This window comes from Asterias rubens, chromosome 4, assembly GCF_902459465.1.
Source record: "Asterias rubens chromosome 4, eAstRub1.3, whole genome shotgun sequence".
Taxonomy (NCBI): Eukaryota; Metazoa; Echinodermata; class Asteroidea; order Forcipulatida; family Asteriidae; genus Asterias; species Asterias rubens.
In genome coordinates, this window is record NC_047065.1 from 6,022,434 (window position 1) to 6,036,441 (window position 14,008).

The window sequence follows — 14,008 nt, forward strand, 5'->3', positions numbered from 1 at the left end:
GGAGGGTTACGCAAGTAGGCCCAGCAAAGCACTGTACAATGTATCTCCCAAACCTCTGTAAATTGTACCACTGCATTGGTGGGAGTTAGCGTCTGGGTAATAATTCACCAGTATATAAGTACAAAAGCTGTGCACACACCGTTTGTACGACACGCTCCCATACACCAAGCCCTGTGAGGCCACTCTGAAACTGGAACGCCTCTCCATTATACCATGACTATATTTTTGTTGAACTAAAACTAAAATGTCACTAATGAGGTTATTTACTTTGCGATGGGGGAGAGTGAGTGGGCAGGGAGTGTACATGTAGGTAGAGATGAAATTGAAATAAAAATTCATGAAGTGCATTGTTATGGAGAAGTCTAGACGATCTGTCGCCGAAACGGGTTCTAAAAATCAGCACACTGAGAATTATAACAATTTAACAACAAAATTAATGACAGGACGGCATGCATTGACTTTGATCTTTCGTTGTAATAGTTGCTGTGGGACAATTAGTGAGTTTATTTATTAGTCTGGGTTTTAGGCGAGTATTGTTTGGCTTTACAATGTGAAATAAAGTCTCCTTGTAGTTCATCAAACGTTTAATGATCCTGGAAAAAAAATGGGATTCCTGTGAGATCATCAAGAAATGTTAGTGTTTTGTAAAGGGGATGGTGAATCATTTTGGACGATAATCGGCAACCTTTTTACTCCATTATTTGTGTACTCAAAGCTCTCCTTAGTTTCAGATTTTTTTCCTTTTGGAGAAACTTCAAGTGAACATCACTAACCGCCTAAACAATCTGGTTGTAAAGAGTGTTTCGTCATAACATTAAAACCAGACAACTTCAAGGGATATTTATGTGCATTGTGTTCTACTTTTAAAATATCTTCAACTTGAAAGATAGAGGAGTTCAATGTCTGTGTTTTTCTTTAAAGGCAGTGGACACTATTGGTAATTGTCAAAGACCAGTCTTCTCACTTGGTATATCTCAACATATGCATAAAATCGGTCATCGAAGTTGTGAGATAATAATGAAAGAAAAAATACCAATCAAGCTCAAACTTTCACAGGTTTGTTATTTTTTGCATATGTTGAGATACACCAAGTGAGAGAACTGGTCTTTGACAATTACCTATAGTGTCCACTGCCTTTAAGTGTTATTTCAACATTTCTCAAAAAAATACCTTTGAAATCAACTTTTTAAACATTGAACTTTCACTTCAATTGTTGACCGAATACTTTAAAAATGCTGGATTTAACATTATAAAATGCTGGATTGAACACTTTCAAAGTGTAGTCACTCTCCGAACTCATGCAAGTGTTGGATTCAACTCTTCAGTTGTCAGATAGACTGTTCTTTCATTAGAGCCGCTAAATCCACAAACCAGTTTTAAAAACTTCTGAACACACATCTCTTCCCGTGTTAAAGCTTTTCTCCTTTTCTCATTCTTTTCTTCGATGTGTTTGTAGCTTTCCTGAAATAAAAATGTAGTTGTTTCATGTGCTTTTTCAGTTTTTGTAAACGCTGTGATAGGCCTATAGGTTTTTATGGGGAGCGTTTCTAAATACCTGTTGTTATTATTATTATTAAAGATGCTATGTCAGTTTTTTGGCCGATTTTGACCCCAAAATTTTGATAGTTACAAGCTTTCATTTGAGCCATTGCTCGAAAAATTCCACCAACTATTAGTAGCAGTGAAATAAAGTGCTCAAAATAAGTTTTTGTCGGGATCCCGACAATATATCACATGACCATGTGTTTTATAAGAAAAGTTTAAAAATTTTGTCATGGTTCCTAATGACCATTAAAAGTAAAAGTTAATTTTGTTTCCGTTAGAGCAGTTGATACTCTTTGAAATACCATTCACTCAAAAAATCTATTTTTTAATGTTTGGGGCCGAAAATCTTACATAGCATCTTTAAGAGTCATGGTTAGGGATAAGACAATTGACAATCCTGTACATAAGTCTATTACTGAGGGGTAAACATAATGAGAGATGCTGTACGCAGATCATTATCTTATTATTCAGTTTAATATTCATTACAAAATATACATACACACACTTTCTTGGACCACATCAATCCGCAAAACAGATTATTAAGCCACAATTATTAAGCCATTAAAAACAGTACACCTTGATTTAAATGATGAATGTTAATCACAACAATGTTTTAAAAAATACCCGCTAACATCATTACAAAGTGTTGCATTCAAACTTGCATATTTGCCTGCCGACAATCTTTGTTTAAACAAAAATAATAGTAATTTCTAGTATAAAACTATTTAGATGTATGTTTTTTTGGTCAGGACAGATGTTGAAAAACCATGATATTTCTAAAAATGTATAACTATAGACAAACTAACACTACAGACATTGTTTCCTTCGTATTGTTAAAGAATCAATTACTATTAGGTTATAAAAAGTACTGAAAGTCTGTTGTGTGGAATAGTGAGTTTAAAATGTTAAGTGGAAGAGAGGCAATATAACACAAATCAACCAACCCACGCTATCATTTGAGGACGCCGCAGCCAAATTTACTTTTTGATGGATCATTTCGAGCCACCACTGAGTACCTGAGCGGGGGCGTTTAAACTTTAATTCCAGCAAAGAATAAAAATAGGGAAAAAAGAAAGAGTAGGTTTCACAAAGACTCACAAAATGTTATTAGGCCTAATCGTAAACTTCTGGTCTTAGTTGGTAATAAAATGACTTGAGAAAGTGAAGTTTTTATTTTGAACTAAAGCTTTTAACAATAGTGATATTTGAATGAGCTAGACAAGGCAGTGTTGGGTCTAATGGCAATTGAAATGCTAGTGTACAAAGATGAAAGAAAGATTTTCTTTATATTTTTGCCAAAGAATCAGCAACCATAGACTAATGACTCTACATGTACCTTTACAAGTTTGAATGTGGGAGTATAATTATTGCTCAATAATAATCATAATCATATGCACTTTATACAAAATATAGTTTACAAAACACGATTCTTCATTTACCGGTAATATTGAAAAGTTCGTTAGTTGCCAATAATTTCCAATGATGTTTTCAACTTTCTTTGATAATGTTATCTGTAAATAGACATCCATCTTCCAAAAGTGAATGACAATTTATCTGTACTTGTATGCGCAACCTTTAAAGAATAGATTACAAACAGTCAATTAGTACTTCCTTACTCTAATGCCAAGATTGTGGGAACGAAGACAGATGCTCTCGCAAACTTAACTCCTTCAAAACAGTTAAAAAAAAAAAAAGTTTTTCCCATGTTAATATTTTCTTACAAAAAGCTACAGGTTGTAGGTTATTATCTTGTCTGTTGTTTTTGATGAAGTGCTATGCGTTATTAATGTGTCACTTTAAAAGTCATTGGAATACCACATGGACTGGCACACTGCCAAAAAAAATATTCCATGCCATTTTTCTCATGCGTTTTGAGTCACCCCCCACATAAGTGTTAAGGTTTATTCAGAGTTGCAAATCAAACGATGTTCAGACATCCCAAGCACTGGGGTACAGCTTCACTGCTTATATTCAGTGACACAATCTAAACTACTAACCGAAAGGACCTATGGTATAAATGCCAAAAATAGTTAATGGCCCTAAATTTTTGACCCTCGTAGAGTCTTTCTGACTCTTCTAAGGTCAAATCATCAGGCCATTAACTAATTTTTTACAAATAAAACAATGATCAGTTGGGAATCTCAATGAAGATTTGAAAGTGCTGTCAAAAAAATGAAAAATAATAAAAGGAAATACAACTTTCAGGGTCATGGGTCACTTTTAGTTGTTGATGCTCTAAAATTTTAGCTCAGAAATCCCACTATTCTGTATACTCGTAGGGTGTTGTGGATAAGATTTGTTTATAATATTTTATTTATTTTATGAATGAGATGTCACCAAACATCACATGTCGTCCCAAAGCAAGTTGCCACCAATTCCTGGGGCTGAAATTCATGAAGGACGGTCCCTCCTTCACAGTTTGAAGGATGACACGCAAAATTTCACAAAACTCTTCCTAACTTGAGACTATTCTTAAAGACTTAGGACGAGTCCCAACCCTGCACTGTAGCATGCAGACCTTAAGATTAATCCTAAGTTAGGACAAGTAATAGGACGAGTTACTCGTACTAACTGGAGATAAGACGAGTCCTAACTCTTTGTGAAATCGACCCCTGGATAGTAGAGCCCAATGTACCTGTACAATTCTCTAGCCAAGAAACCTACATTTAACGAGAATGAACTGTTATTTTTTTTATTTGACAGTTTGATGATCGCAGTTTTTTCTCCCAACCCACGCATACAATGCTGCTTTGAACAAAAAGTAATCTCGCTTTACACAAAGGTCTTCAGTGTTAAGTGCCCTTACTGCTTCTAACAGGTGAAAATGTTGTGATGACGCAGGTACATTTGTGTCGGTGCATGTTCTGTGTAACAACATACACGCACGTCTGTCTTTGTGGAGGATGGGACTTAACAAAAAGTGGATTGATCCCACCAGTTTGAAGGATAGTTATTTTTTCATTTTGTTGGACACCAGTTCATCATCCTTTCAGCTATTCTGTATTAAAAGCATACTTTTCAAGGAAAGTTGTAAACAAAGACTTTTAAAAAAATGGGGGGAAAAAAGAGACCCGATCTTCAGCATGTGTTTGGTGCAAGTTACACAAATTTAGTTGAAAAAAAATAATAACGTTAAATGATTTTTGGGGTTGAACAAAGGATTTGTTTTGTTTATTATGTTCCACAAAGATTATTGTTATGTATAAACGACCCAGAAATGATAACTTTTTATATAACTTTTTATAACTTCTTTATAAAGATGATACAACTTTGAAAGAAATGAAATTCGGCAATACTGGAATGAAATTCCATTGTTGATCCTTTAGTCCAAGCATTATAGGGTTGACTAACCGTCACACAAGATTAAGCAGAGTGTTACCATAATTTTATGGGTGCTTAACATTAGTTTCTCTGTCGCCTCGTGCTCCCTCTTTTATGTCACCATCCGCTATATTGGGTTTGTCTTCGTCTTGGTTATCACACATCACTTGATCTCCTTGTCGAGATGCACTCTAACCAAGTTCACCACCATGCATACCTCCTTCCCTTGAGTCAAGACCATTCCCGGAACGCCATGAAAAAGAGTATTTCGAAATGTTGACATCTGCCGCTCACTTATCCCTCACTAAGGGTTTCTGAGTTTACTCGATCCCCTCTGCTGGCCAATTCAACTGCTTCACGAGTCCACCTTTAGGTCTGGCATATGACCCATATATTTCTAGTTTGTGCAGGTTATGTGCTGACCTCCAGCCTACTTGAGAGCTTGAAGTCTGAGGGTACGGCTTCGGTGAGGGTAGGACCTTGATGTATCTTGAGATAGGTGTGATGGGTGGCAGCGTCAGGGGTGGGGGTAGCTCAATCTTCTTCACCTCTCTCTTTTGGAAGTCATCCTTTACCAGCTGAGAAACAAAACAAAAAGTTTGATTTATGATGTTGTACTCTTTCACTATGTGATTTCCCTTGACAGTACCCCCCGCAAGAAACAAAATCTTGAATCACGATTTATTTGTATTAATCCAACGACGCTGTTAACAGCAAATGTTTAGATCAATCTTGTTGAACAGAAGCTGAAAAATACAGTGCGATGTACTTTTGTCTGTTGGTATCCAGTTTGTTTTGGGTTAGTGAATAAGTTTGTCAAATACTCTAAAAACAAAGTTAACTTGGTCCAATGCACTGTAAAAATTTGCAGATTTTTCAACAGTTTCAAATGACACATTTTTGGTAAAATGCCATATCTACGCCACACACTCGCCAACATGCAGTTTTTATTGGTAAAGCAAAACTTGTTCCCTCACCACCCTTTTTTGGCAAAAGGTTCTGTTGTGCAATGCAAGCACAAGTTTGAAATATGCATACTTTGTAATCATTAACATAGACCATGGAATTCTTGCTTGTACTCTTAAATGTTTTTTAGACTCTTGGGATCTAATGGGATCCCATGTACACTGTTTTTGAATGATGGCATCTTTTAGCAGTGTCCTCCACAACCTTGTATTGTTGGGAAGGCAGTAAGACGTCATCTGGGCACCCATAAGTATGATGCCATTGGCCCACCATTGAGATATGCAGTCTGTTACATACATGTAACAATAACTTTTTTTGTAACTCACCGACCAGCATTGGTTATATAAATGTTCTCATAATTATGAAATTTTACACTAATGAGTCTGTATGACAAGCCTTGTCTAACATTTGAAGACAAGAAGCCACGATCAGCATGTCTGATCAACATTACCAAGCTCTCTTGTTAATATCAGCAGACACTTTGTTTTCAGATGAATAATACAGTCATTCAAATTAGACTTGAATTCATAAAGCTTCGAGGCTTAACTGCATGTAAACAGTTATTCTGAAATATGCGACAAAGTTTTGTTGCACCATATTTTTCAGCCTAAAAATAAGGTTTAACTTATAAGATCTTTGGCCACTTTTTGTTGTTTAAAAGTAGCAAGTGCAATAATAACAATGCTGGCTTTACATAAACCCACAAGACAGGACTTGGGTGTGTTGGCGCTAGCCAATGTACCCTTTATAAAAGATCCAATGAACATTTGCCTTTGATTCAAAGAAATGCTCTGTTTCCCAGAAAAAAATTCACGATAATATTTCCAATCCCCTTCAAGAATATGAAGTTCAGGGCCTGAGAATGTCTCTGAGATTTGAGAACGATTTCAAGCTGGAAGACTAAATCGCAAGAGCCAAGTGAAATTTCAGGTCTGCCTGACTTTCAAATAATAATAATAATAATCAAAAAAATCTGGTAAATTTGATGCAGAAAATATGTGTCTTCCCTGTTCAAACAAAAAGTGCCAGATGTCACAGGAAACCCTTATTCTCTTTTGAACTTGAACTTTGAATAACTGACATTCTTCCGTTGCATTGCAGCACTATTTCAGGCTCCATTTTTTCAGGGGGACGACTGAAATCGAGCAATGTTCAGAGCTGTTGATAAATGGGTTAGATTTCATTGTTTGTTTAGCTAAACGAGTAAACAGTGTCTGACTCAAGTCTGGGGGTCTGGATCTTCACATACTGACGGGTTGAAGGGAAAATAATTTTGTGTTTGGGTGAAATCGAAAATTAATGACTGTTTGAGATGGTTATATTGGTCTGCATTTGAAAGACCTGATCTAGTTTTGATGATACACACATTTTTGTTTTTGTTTTATCTTTGTAAAAGCATATTGTACTAAGTGCTTGTCAAATTGAAATGCAGTTAACTTGTGTCTGAATCTATACATTTTTTCTTTGCTGCTTTCTTTAAGTTCTGATTTATTCGCAATTCTACTGTCTGTTAACTAAAGCCATGTGGTCTGAATGGAATGGCACTATTTAGAGCCCCAGTGTAAATGTTTGGAGAACAGTATAGAAAGTACGTGTACATGTAGGTATATGCTGTTATGGTAACAGGGGTGTCGTTTTAACTTTAAAAAGTAAATGAGGCGGTGCTTCGAATTTCGGAACGATACTTTTTGATTGCGTGTGGTGGAGGGAGAAAATGGAAAGAAAATAATTGTTGGGTAAGTAGGTAATAAAATGTGGTAATAAAAATAAATTATTGCATGTGTAATTGTTTTTTAGAGTTGTAACCTACTTCGATCTTTCAATATTTTGACCTTTCCTTGTGAACAATTTCATTTATATTCAAAGCACGCATCAGGGAGGGTGACGTAGAAGCCGATCAGTGTCAATGAACTAAGAAAAAAGGGGAGGACGGCCAACAAAACAGTCACTGATCACGAGTCTAAGATAAACATTTAATTAAAGGCACTGGACACTGTTGGTAACTGTCAAAAGACCAGTCTTCACACTTGGTGTATCTCAACATATGCATAAAATAACAAACCTCAAATTTGAGCTCGATTGGTCTTCGAAGTTGCGAGATAATAACAGAGAAAAAACACCCTTGTCACACGAAATTGTGTGCTTTCAGATGCTTGATTTCAAGACCCCAAAATCGAATTCTGAGGTCTCAAAATCAAATTCGTGAAAGATTACTTCTTTCTCAAGAACTATATTACTTCAGAGGAAGCCGTTTCTCACAATTCTTTTATACTATCAACAGCTCCCCGTCACCTTACCAAGTAAGGTTTTATGCTAATAATTTTTTGTGTTGTAATTACCAATAGTTTCCACTGCCTTTAAAAGAAAAATAAATAAATTACAGGTTGATTGCGCAGAACATCTGCTACCAGGTTTCTTTCAGACACATTTTGATTGTGGAAAGTTCAGGCCGGTTTTAATTGTGTTGATTAACTGTCTGGTTTCATCGAGATACGAAAAGCCTCAATGGTCATTAGCGGTGAGGTAATGTCTTTTAATGCCCCTCATTTAGCTGCCTTTTACTTTAACTCGGGTGTGTGTCGACAGCGCAGCGCTAGGACACGTGTTTAAAAACAAAAACCCGGACAGACACTCTGCGACTTACCACCTGCCTACTGATCCCGCTGAATATCACAGTGATAGTACCAATCATCTACATGTCTAGACTAAACAAATCACCATGGTCAATTTAGTATTGTTTCCCCATCCCAGTTCATAAGATATTTATCATTTTTTCTCTCTTCATATTTGTATGGATTATGAATTTACAAGCGTCTTTGTTATTGGGTAACCTTGTCGCCAAGGGAGCTCACGTTCGCTCTCTTAGGCTTTAGTCACGTTTTCTCACTGTCCACTTCTGATGGTCATTCATTCTGTCCGCTTGAAAAAGGCCGGCAGTAATGGACTTCACAACCTTCGGATGTGGAAGTGTAATCCCTTCTACAGTTTGAAGTTGTCAATGGAAACACGTGCTTAATATACAAAGTCGACGGACCAATCAGAATCTAAAGTACCTTGCTGTCACCCTAGATCCCAGGCACCCAGAACAATTAGTGAACTCTATCCAGACTTTGAAAGTGTTCTTTATTTTATTGTATTGAGCAGGTGGCATTGTGATCAAATTCAAGCAAGTTTTATTGACGGTTCATATTTACAAGTAGATTTATAAGACTCATGGTCAGTTCCTGGTGTTGTTAAATACATTAGACACTGTTGGTAATTGTCAAAGACCAGTCTTCTCACTTGGTGTGTCTCAACATATAATGCATAAAATAACAAACCTGTGAAAATTTGAGCTCAATTGGTCGTCGAAGTTGCGAGATAATAATGAATGAAAAAACTCCCTTGTCACACGAAGTTGTGTGTTTTCAGATGCTTGATTTCGGGACATCAAAATGGAATTCTGAGGTCTCAAAATCAAAGTCGCGGAAAATGGCTTCTCTCTACGAAACTTCAGAGTGAGCCGTTTATCACAATGGTTTATACTACCAACAGCTCCCCATTACTCATTACAAAGTAAGTTTTTATGCTAATAATTATTTTGAGTAATTACCAATAATGTCCACTGCCTTTAATATCCATGTTCTTGATTAATTTTCAGTGCTCAGTTGCATAATCTACCTATGTTTGATAATCACTAACAAATTTAATGGCAATAATACAACTTTTAAATAGAGGCCAACAACAGCTTAGTATAAAGCATTTCATAAAGCATTTTTAAAGCACTTTGAGAAACGTTTTCACTTTGAGGTAATGTAAGTATGTAAAAAGATAAAAGTTTGGGTAGTTTTAAAACTGGCCAGAAGAGCTGATTAGTTTTAAAACAAACTTGTTAAACTTAAATCTTAAAAGTACCTGGCAAATGACCCCAACTTCCACCAGGTAAATGTGACTTTGTATTTAAAATGTTCAAAGAATACCAGAGGGTGCCTTGGTTGAGTTTAAGACATCAGGGCAAATACAGGATTTCTAACTTTTTACCTGACCAGAGTAAATTTTACACGACCAAAATCTAAGCGAGAAAGAGCTTTATACGCCTCTCTTAATATTATGCATGAGGTGCATCACAATGCTTACCCAAAACGAGGCGATGGGCGCAGCCACTGCAAGTGATGGGGGAAGTGCGCCCATAGCCTCATTTTGGGTAAGAATTATGACGTCATGCATAAGTATTAAGAGAGGCGTATATTGTACATGTAAACTGTTTTTATTTACACAAAAACTTTAAAGTGGAGATTTATTTGTTGTATAGGTATTATTTACTCTGATTTTCAAGAAAATTTAAAGATAACCACCTGACGAACCTCAAAGTCAACATTAATTATGAATCATTTCTTTTTGCTTAAGATATCACACAGGGGGTATTATTGTGCAATTGAAAAACCCAAGACCACTGGTCCTGTCCAGCCTTAAATTTACTGGTCCAGGGCTAAAATCAGTGGCCTCCCTGGCCAGTGGTCAATGTTAAATTCAAGCTCTGGACATGCCTCAAAGAGCAAGCTTCATATAATACTTACGTCTTTATAACTTGTTCTCAAGAAACCCCAGTCATGTGGCCACCTGCGGGAAGCATCTATTTCATACTTAATGTGATCCTTCCTACAAACGAGATGGGAAACAAAAATAAAAAAATACATTTAACAAAATAGATCGATGAAACTGTGCAGGGGCTTTGAGGAATTTGTTGTTCACATTTATCTGTACGAATACTGTTTTAATATTGTTATTCAAAATGATTGATTCTGCAAACTAGTTGCCAGTGCCTTGAATCTGACAAACTATTTATAATAATGTAAACATTCGTAAACCAAAACTGCTAACAAAATGAAAAAAGGCCTCTGATTTTGTATAACTTTGAAACACCGTATCATGACAGACAGAATTTTTTTTATACCAGTAAGGTAGCACTGGTCGTTTTTGTACCAACTCTTTTGGCATGGTTTAGGACAAACATGGTCATTCAAGTACATGTAGTTTTGCTTAAAAATACACCCCAAAATAACACACAAAAGTATTGCTTGAAACTTTCCAGCATTATTTTAAAATAGGGAGGTTGCCACTTTAGTTGTAGATAGCTGAGTTAGTAGAACGCAAGCACGTTAATTCGGGGTGGGAGATTCAAATCCTGCTCAAGTCAATGTTTCTAAGCCATTAAAACTGTTTGAAAATTTACTCAATAAATTTCCCTTGTGATTTAGGCTATTACTTGACATTATTTTTAAGCAAAAAAGCAATGGTCGTGATGTTATAACATTTTGATGAGTTCGTTACAGAGCCAGGGCGTCTTGACTTTTGCTGCCGACAACTTCAAATTGAAGTTTTTCACATAATAATGCTAAGTATTTTACCATCTTCTGAGTGCACTTTCGTAGACTCTTGTGTCAGGTTGAATGTAACAACGTAATTAAAATGAACACGCTTTCCCTTCAATGCCACACGCCCAGACACGGCTGATTTTGTAACTAGAAATTTCTAGGGTGAAATTCCTGACCAGTTTATTTTATTTGAGCAATGGATAACAGTATGGAAGCGTGAGAACTACAGACAACTCTTTTTCCACGTTTTTCTTGGGGGGGACATTGGCACAGTGACTATTGCTGAGCTTCAAGTGTTTTATAAAAATAATAAAAATAATGAAAGCATTTATATAGCGCCCCACAAAGAACAGAGCGCTTTACAATTTACAAAGAAAAAAACAATGCAAAGACAAAGATACAAAAAAAAGTCCAAGCAAAAACAAAAATGGCCAGATTAAACAAATAAATGGGTTTTGAGCATATTTTTGAACCGTTCCAGGGTGTGTTGGCTTCCCGGATGGTACGGGGAAGGGAATTCCAGAGCCGGGGAGCAGCGGCTTGAAAGGCATGATCTACCTCGCGTGATTTAGTTTTACTGATGTGAAGAAGTGTTTTGGTGCAAGAGAAGCTTGTTGTCACTATGGTCTCCGTTGGGGTAGGAGTTGAGTTTTGCAGCTGCCTGTACATCTCATGCACAGCAGAATGGGAACTGATATGCTTAATCCTCATTATGTATTACATATCCTGGTTTCGGATGGCAGAGTTTTAAAGCAGTCGGCCACTTTCAAGACCTGCTACTAATCATGATAAAAGGGCGCTTTCATTCATCGAAACCATATCAGGAAGTTCATCGGAAAGTTTGAGGGGGCAACAAGGCAATGGTCTCTGTGAACTGGCAATGTTCTTATGGATGGATACCTTATCCTTCTCCTTTCTAAAGGGCATGGGGCACCAAGGGTAACAGAGGCAATTGCTTCTGTTGCCTCTACGAGACTATAGAGTGTCATGGCCGAGTGGTTTAGAGCGTCGAATTCAAGTTCTGGTGCTGATTCACCGAAGTGTGGGTTCGAATCCCGGTCGTGACACTTGTGTCCTTGAGCAAGATACTTTACTATAACTGCTTCTCTTTCAAAATTCATTTAATTTTTACTCAAAACCTGTGATACCTATTTTAACAGTTCCAAGTGTAGGGCTATCTGCAACTTCTGAAGCAATAGATCGGTAAGTTTCATGATGCAGATCGTTGCAGATGGTTTTTAAAGGAAGCAAAAGATTTTGGTATCAGACGTGCTGGAGCCAAGGATACTGAGTGGATTGGACCGATTTATGGGGCTAAACTAAACCATACTCTGAAAACCCGTACTCATACATTTTGTACTCTACCATTGTATACTCTGACCATCAGACCACGTTTTCCGACCATCTTGTACTTTAGTTGCGATAACGATAACATATCCCTCCTCTCGCTGTCACAGGGAGGGTTATCGCAACTACTCGTACTCCAACCAACTCAAGAATGTCAAATTGATTGTCGAAGTTGATTCGAGTATGAGTTGGTTGGAATCAAATTGGCCAAAACGAGCATGATATTGTAGTATTTACCATTTTCATGTTGTCTGGTTCCCTTGAAGACTCCACCAGGTAAATACAACAATATTTGGTGGGAGAAGGTGTTGACCTCTTTTAATTTTACAGTATGTTTATTGTTATCTATGAAGGAAATATTGGAAGATTGGTGTACCCATTATTTATTATGCTTATGAGTCAACTCGGTCCCAGTCAACTCGGTCCCAAGTCAACTCGGTCCCAAGTCAACTCGGTCCCAAGTCAACTCGGTCCCAAGTCAACTCGGTCCCAAGTCAACTCGGTCCCAAGTCAACTCGGTCCCTTTTTTAAATGGGAGAAATTTGCAATCAAACTACCTCGCATTTTGCGTCTTTGAAAACTTAGCGTTTAAGACATGTATCGAAGGTGGGCTGTAATGGTGACAGTGATGAGACCGATGTTAAAAGCAGAGCCATTAACAGCTCAACAAGGTGGGCTAGTAAATTATATACTATATTATTTTATTTTGAATGAAAAAGTGGTGGCGCCATACGGAAACTTTTCCCCGAGTTGACTTGGGACCGAGTTGACCGGTACCCTTTATTATGCCTCTTTTTTTCTATTTAACCTTAATAAAAACAAAATAACGGCCCAGTTTACCGGACAAAGGTTTACATTGGCAATTCAAACTCAACTGATTACTGAAGAATTGAACAAGTAAAGATGACATATGAATGAACTATGGAAGTATACATGGCCGTACAGTTTATAATAGTAATAGTAACACACTTTGCCTGTCAGTCAGGTGCAGTCAATTTTGTTTCAACTTTTAACTTACCAAATCTGGTCATTTGCTACAAAATTGAGACCAGCCACGGCGTTTCCTACTGCCGGCCTTTCTGCCATTATGACTCGTTCTTTATTGATTGCTTTCTTAAAAAGTAAGTAGAGGAAATCTTGCTGAAACCGGCATTAATCAACGTTAAGCACAAGGAATAGTTTTAACTGACGATCAGGAACTTTCCAACAGGAATGGGCCACAACAAACGTGCAGCAAACATGTAGTCATGGGAACAAGACGCCCCCTACCGTACCTGCTGCCAGCAGCTGCATGCATGTTAATTAATTGATTGATTCGACGAGTGCATTACGGGTAGGAGACAGGTATTATTAGAGGGACGGAAGTGCGATAAATAACCCAGATATATAATTCCTTAAGATTCATCATTCCAAAATGGAAATAACAGAAGCTTAAAAAAGAAAATTAAACTGATTTGTTTACGTAGATTTTACAG

At 37.0% G+C, this 14,008-nt stretch overlaps 1 protein-coding gene across 1 annotated transcript; it reads right to left on the bottom strand.

The window, feature by feature from the left end:
* Positions 1-4,181: 4,181 nt before the first annotated feature.
* Positions 4,182-13,761, bottom strand: LOC117289327 (uncharacterized protein C20orf85-like). Its single transcript, XM_033770403.1, has 3 exons — positions 13,552-13,761; positions 10,389-10,470; positions 4,182-5,444 (listed from the first exon to the last, which is right to left on the bottom strand). Exons 1-3 carry the CDS (start codon positions 13,617-13,619, stop codon positions 5,187-5,189), a joined length of 408 nt encoding a protein of 135 aa, XP_033626294.1. The 5' UTR covers positions 13,620-13,761; the 3' UTR covers positions 4,182-5,186.
* Between the last annotated feature and the right edge of the window lie 247 nt (positions 13,762-14,008).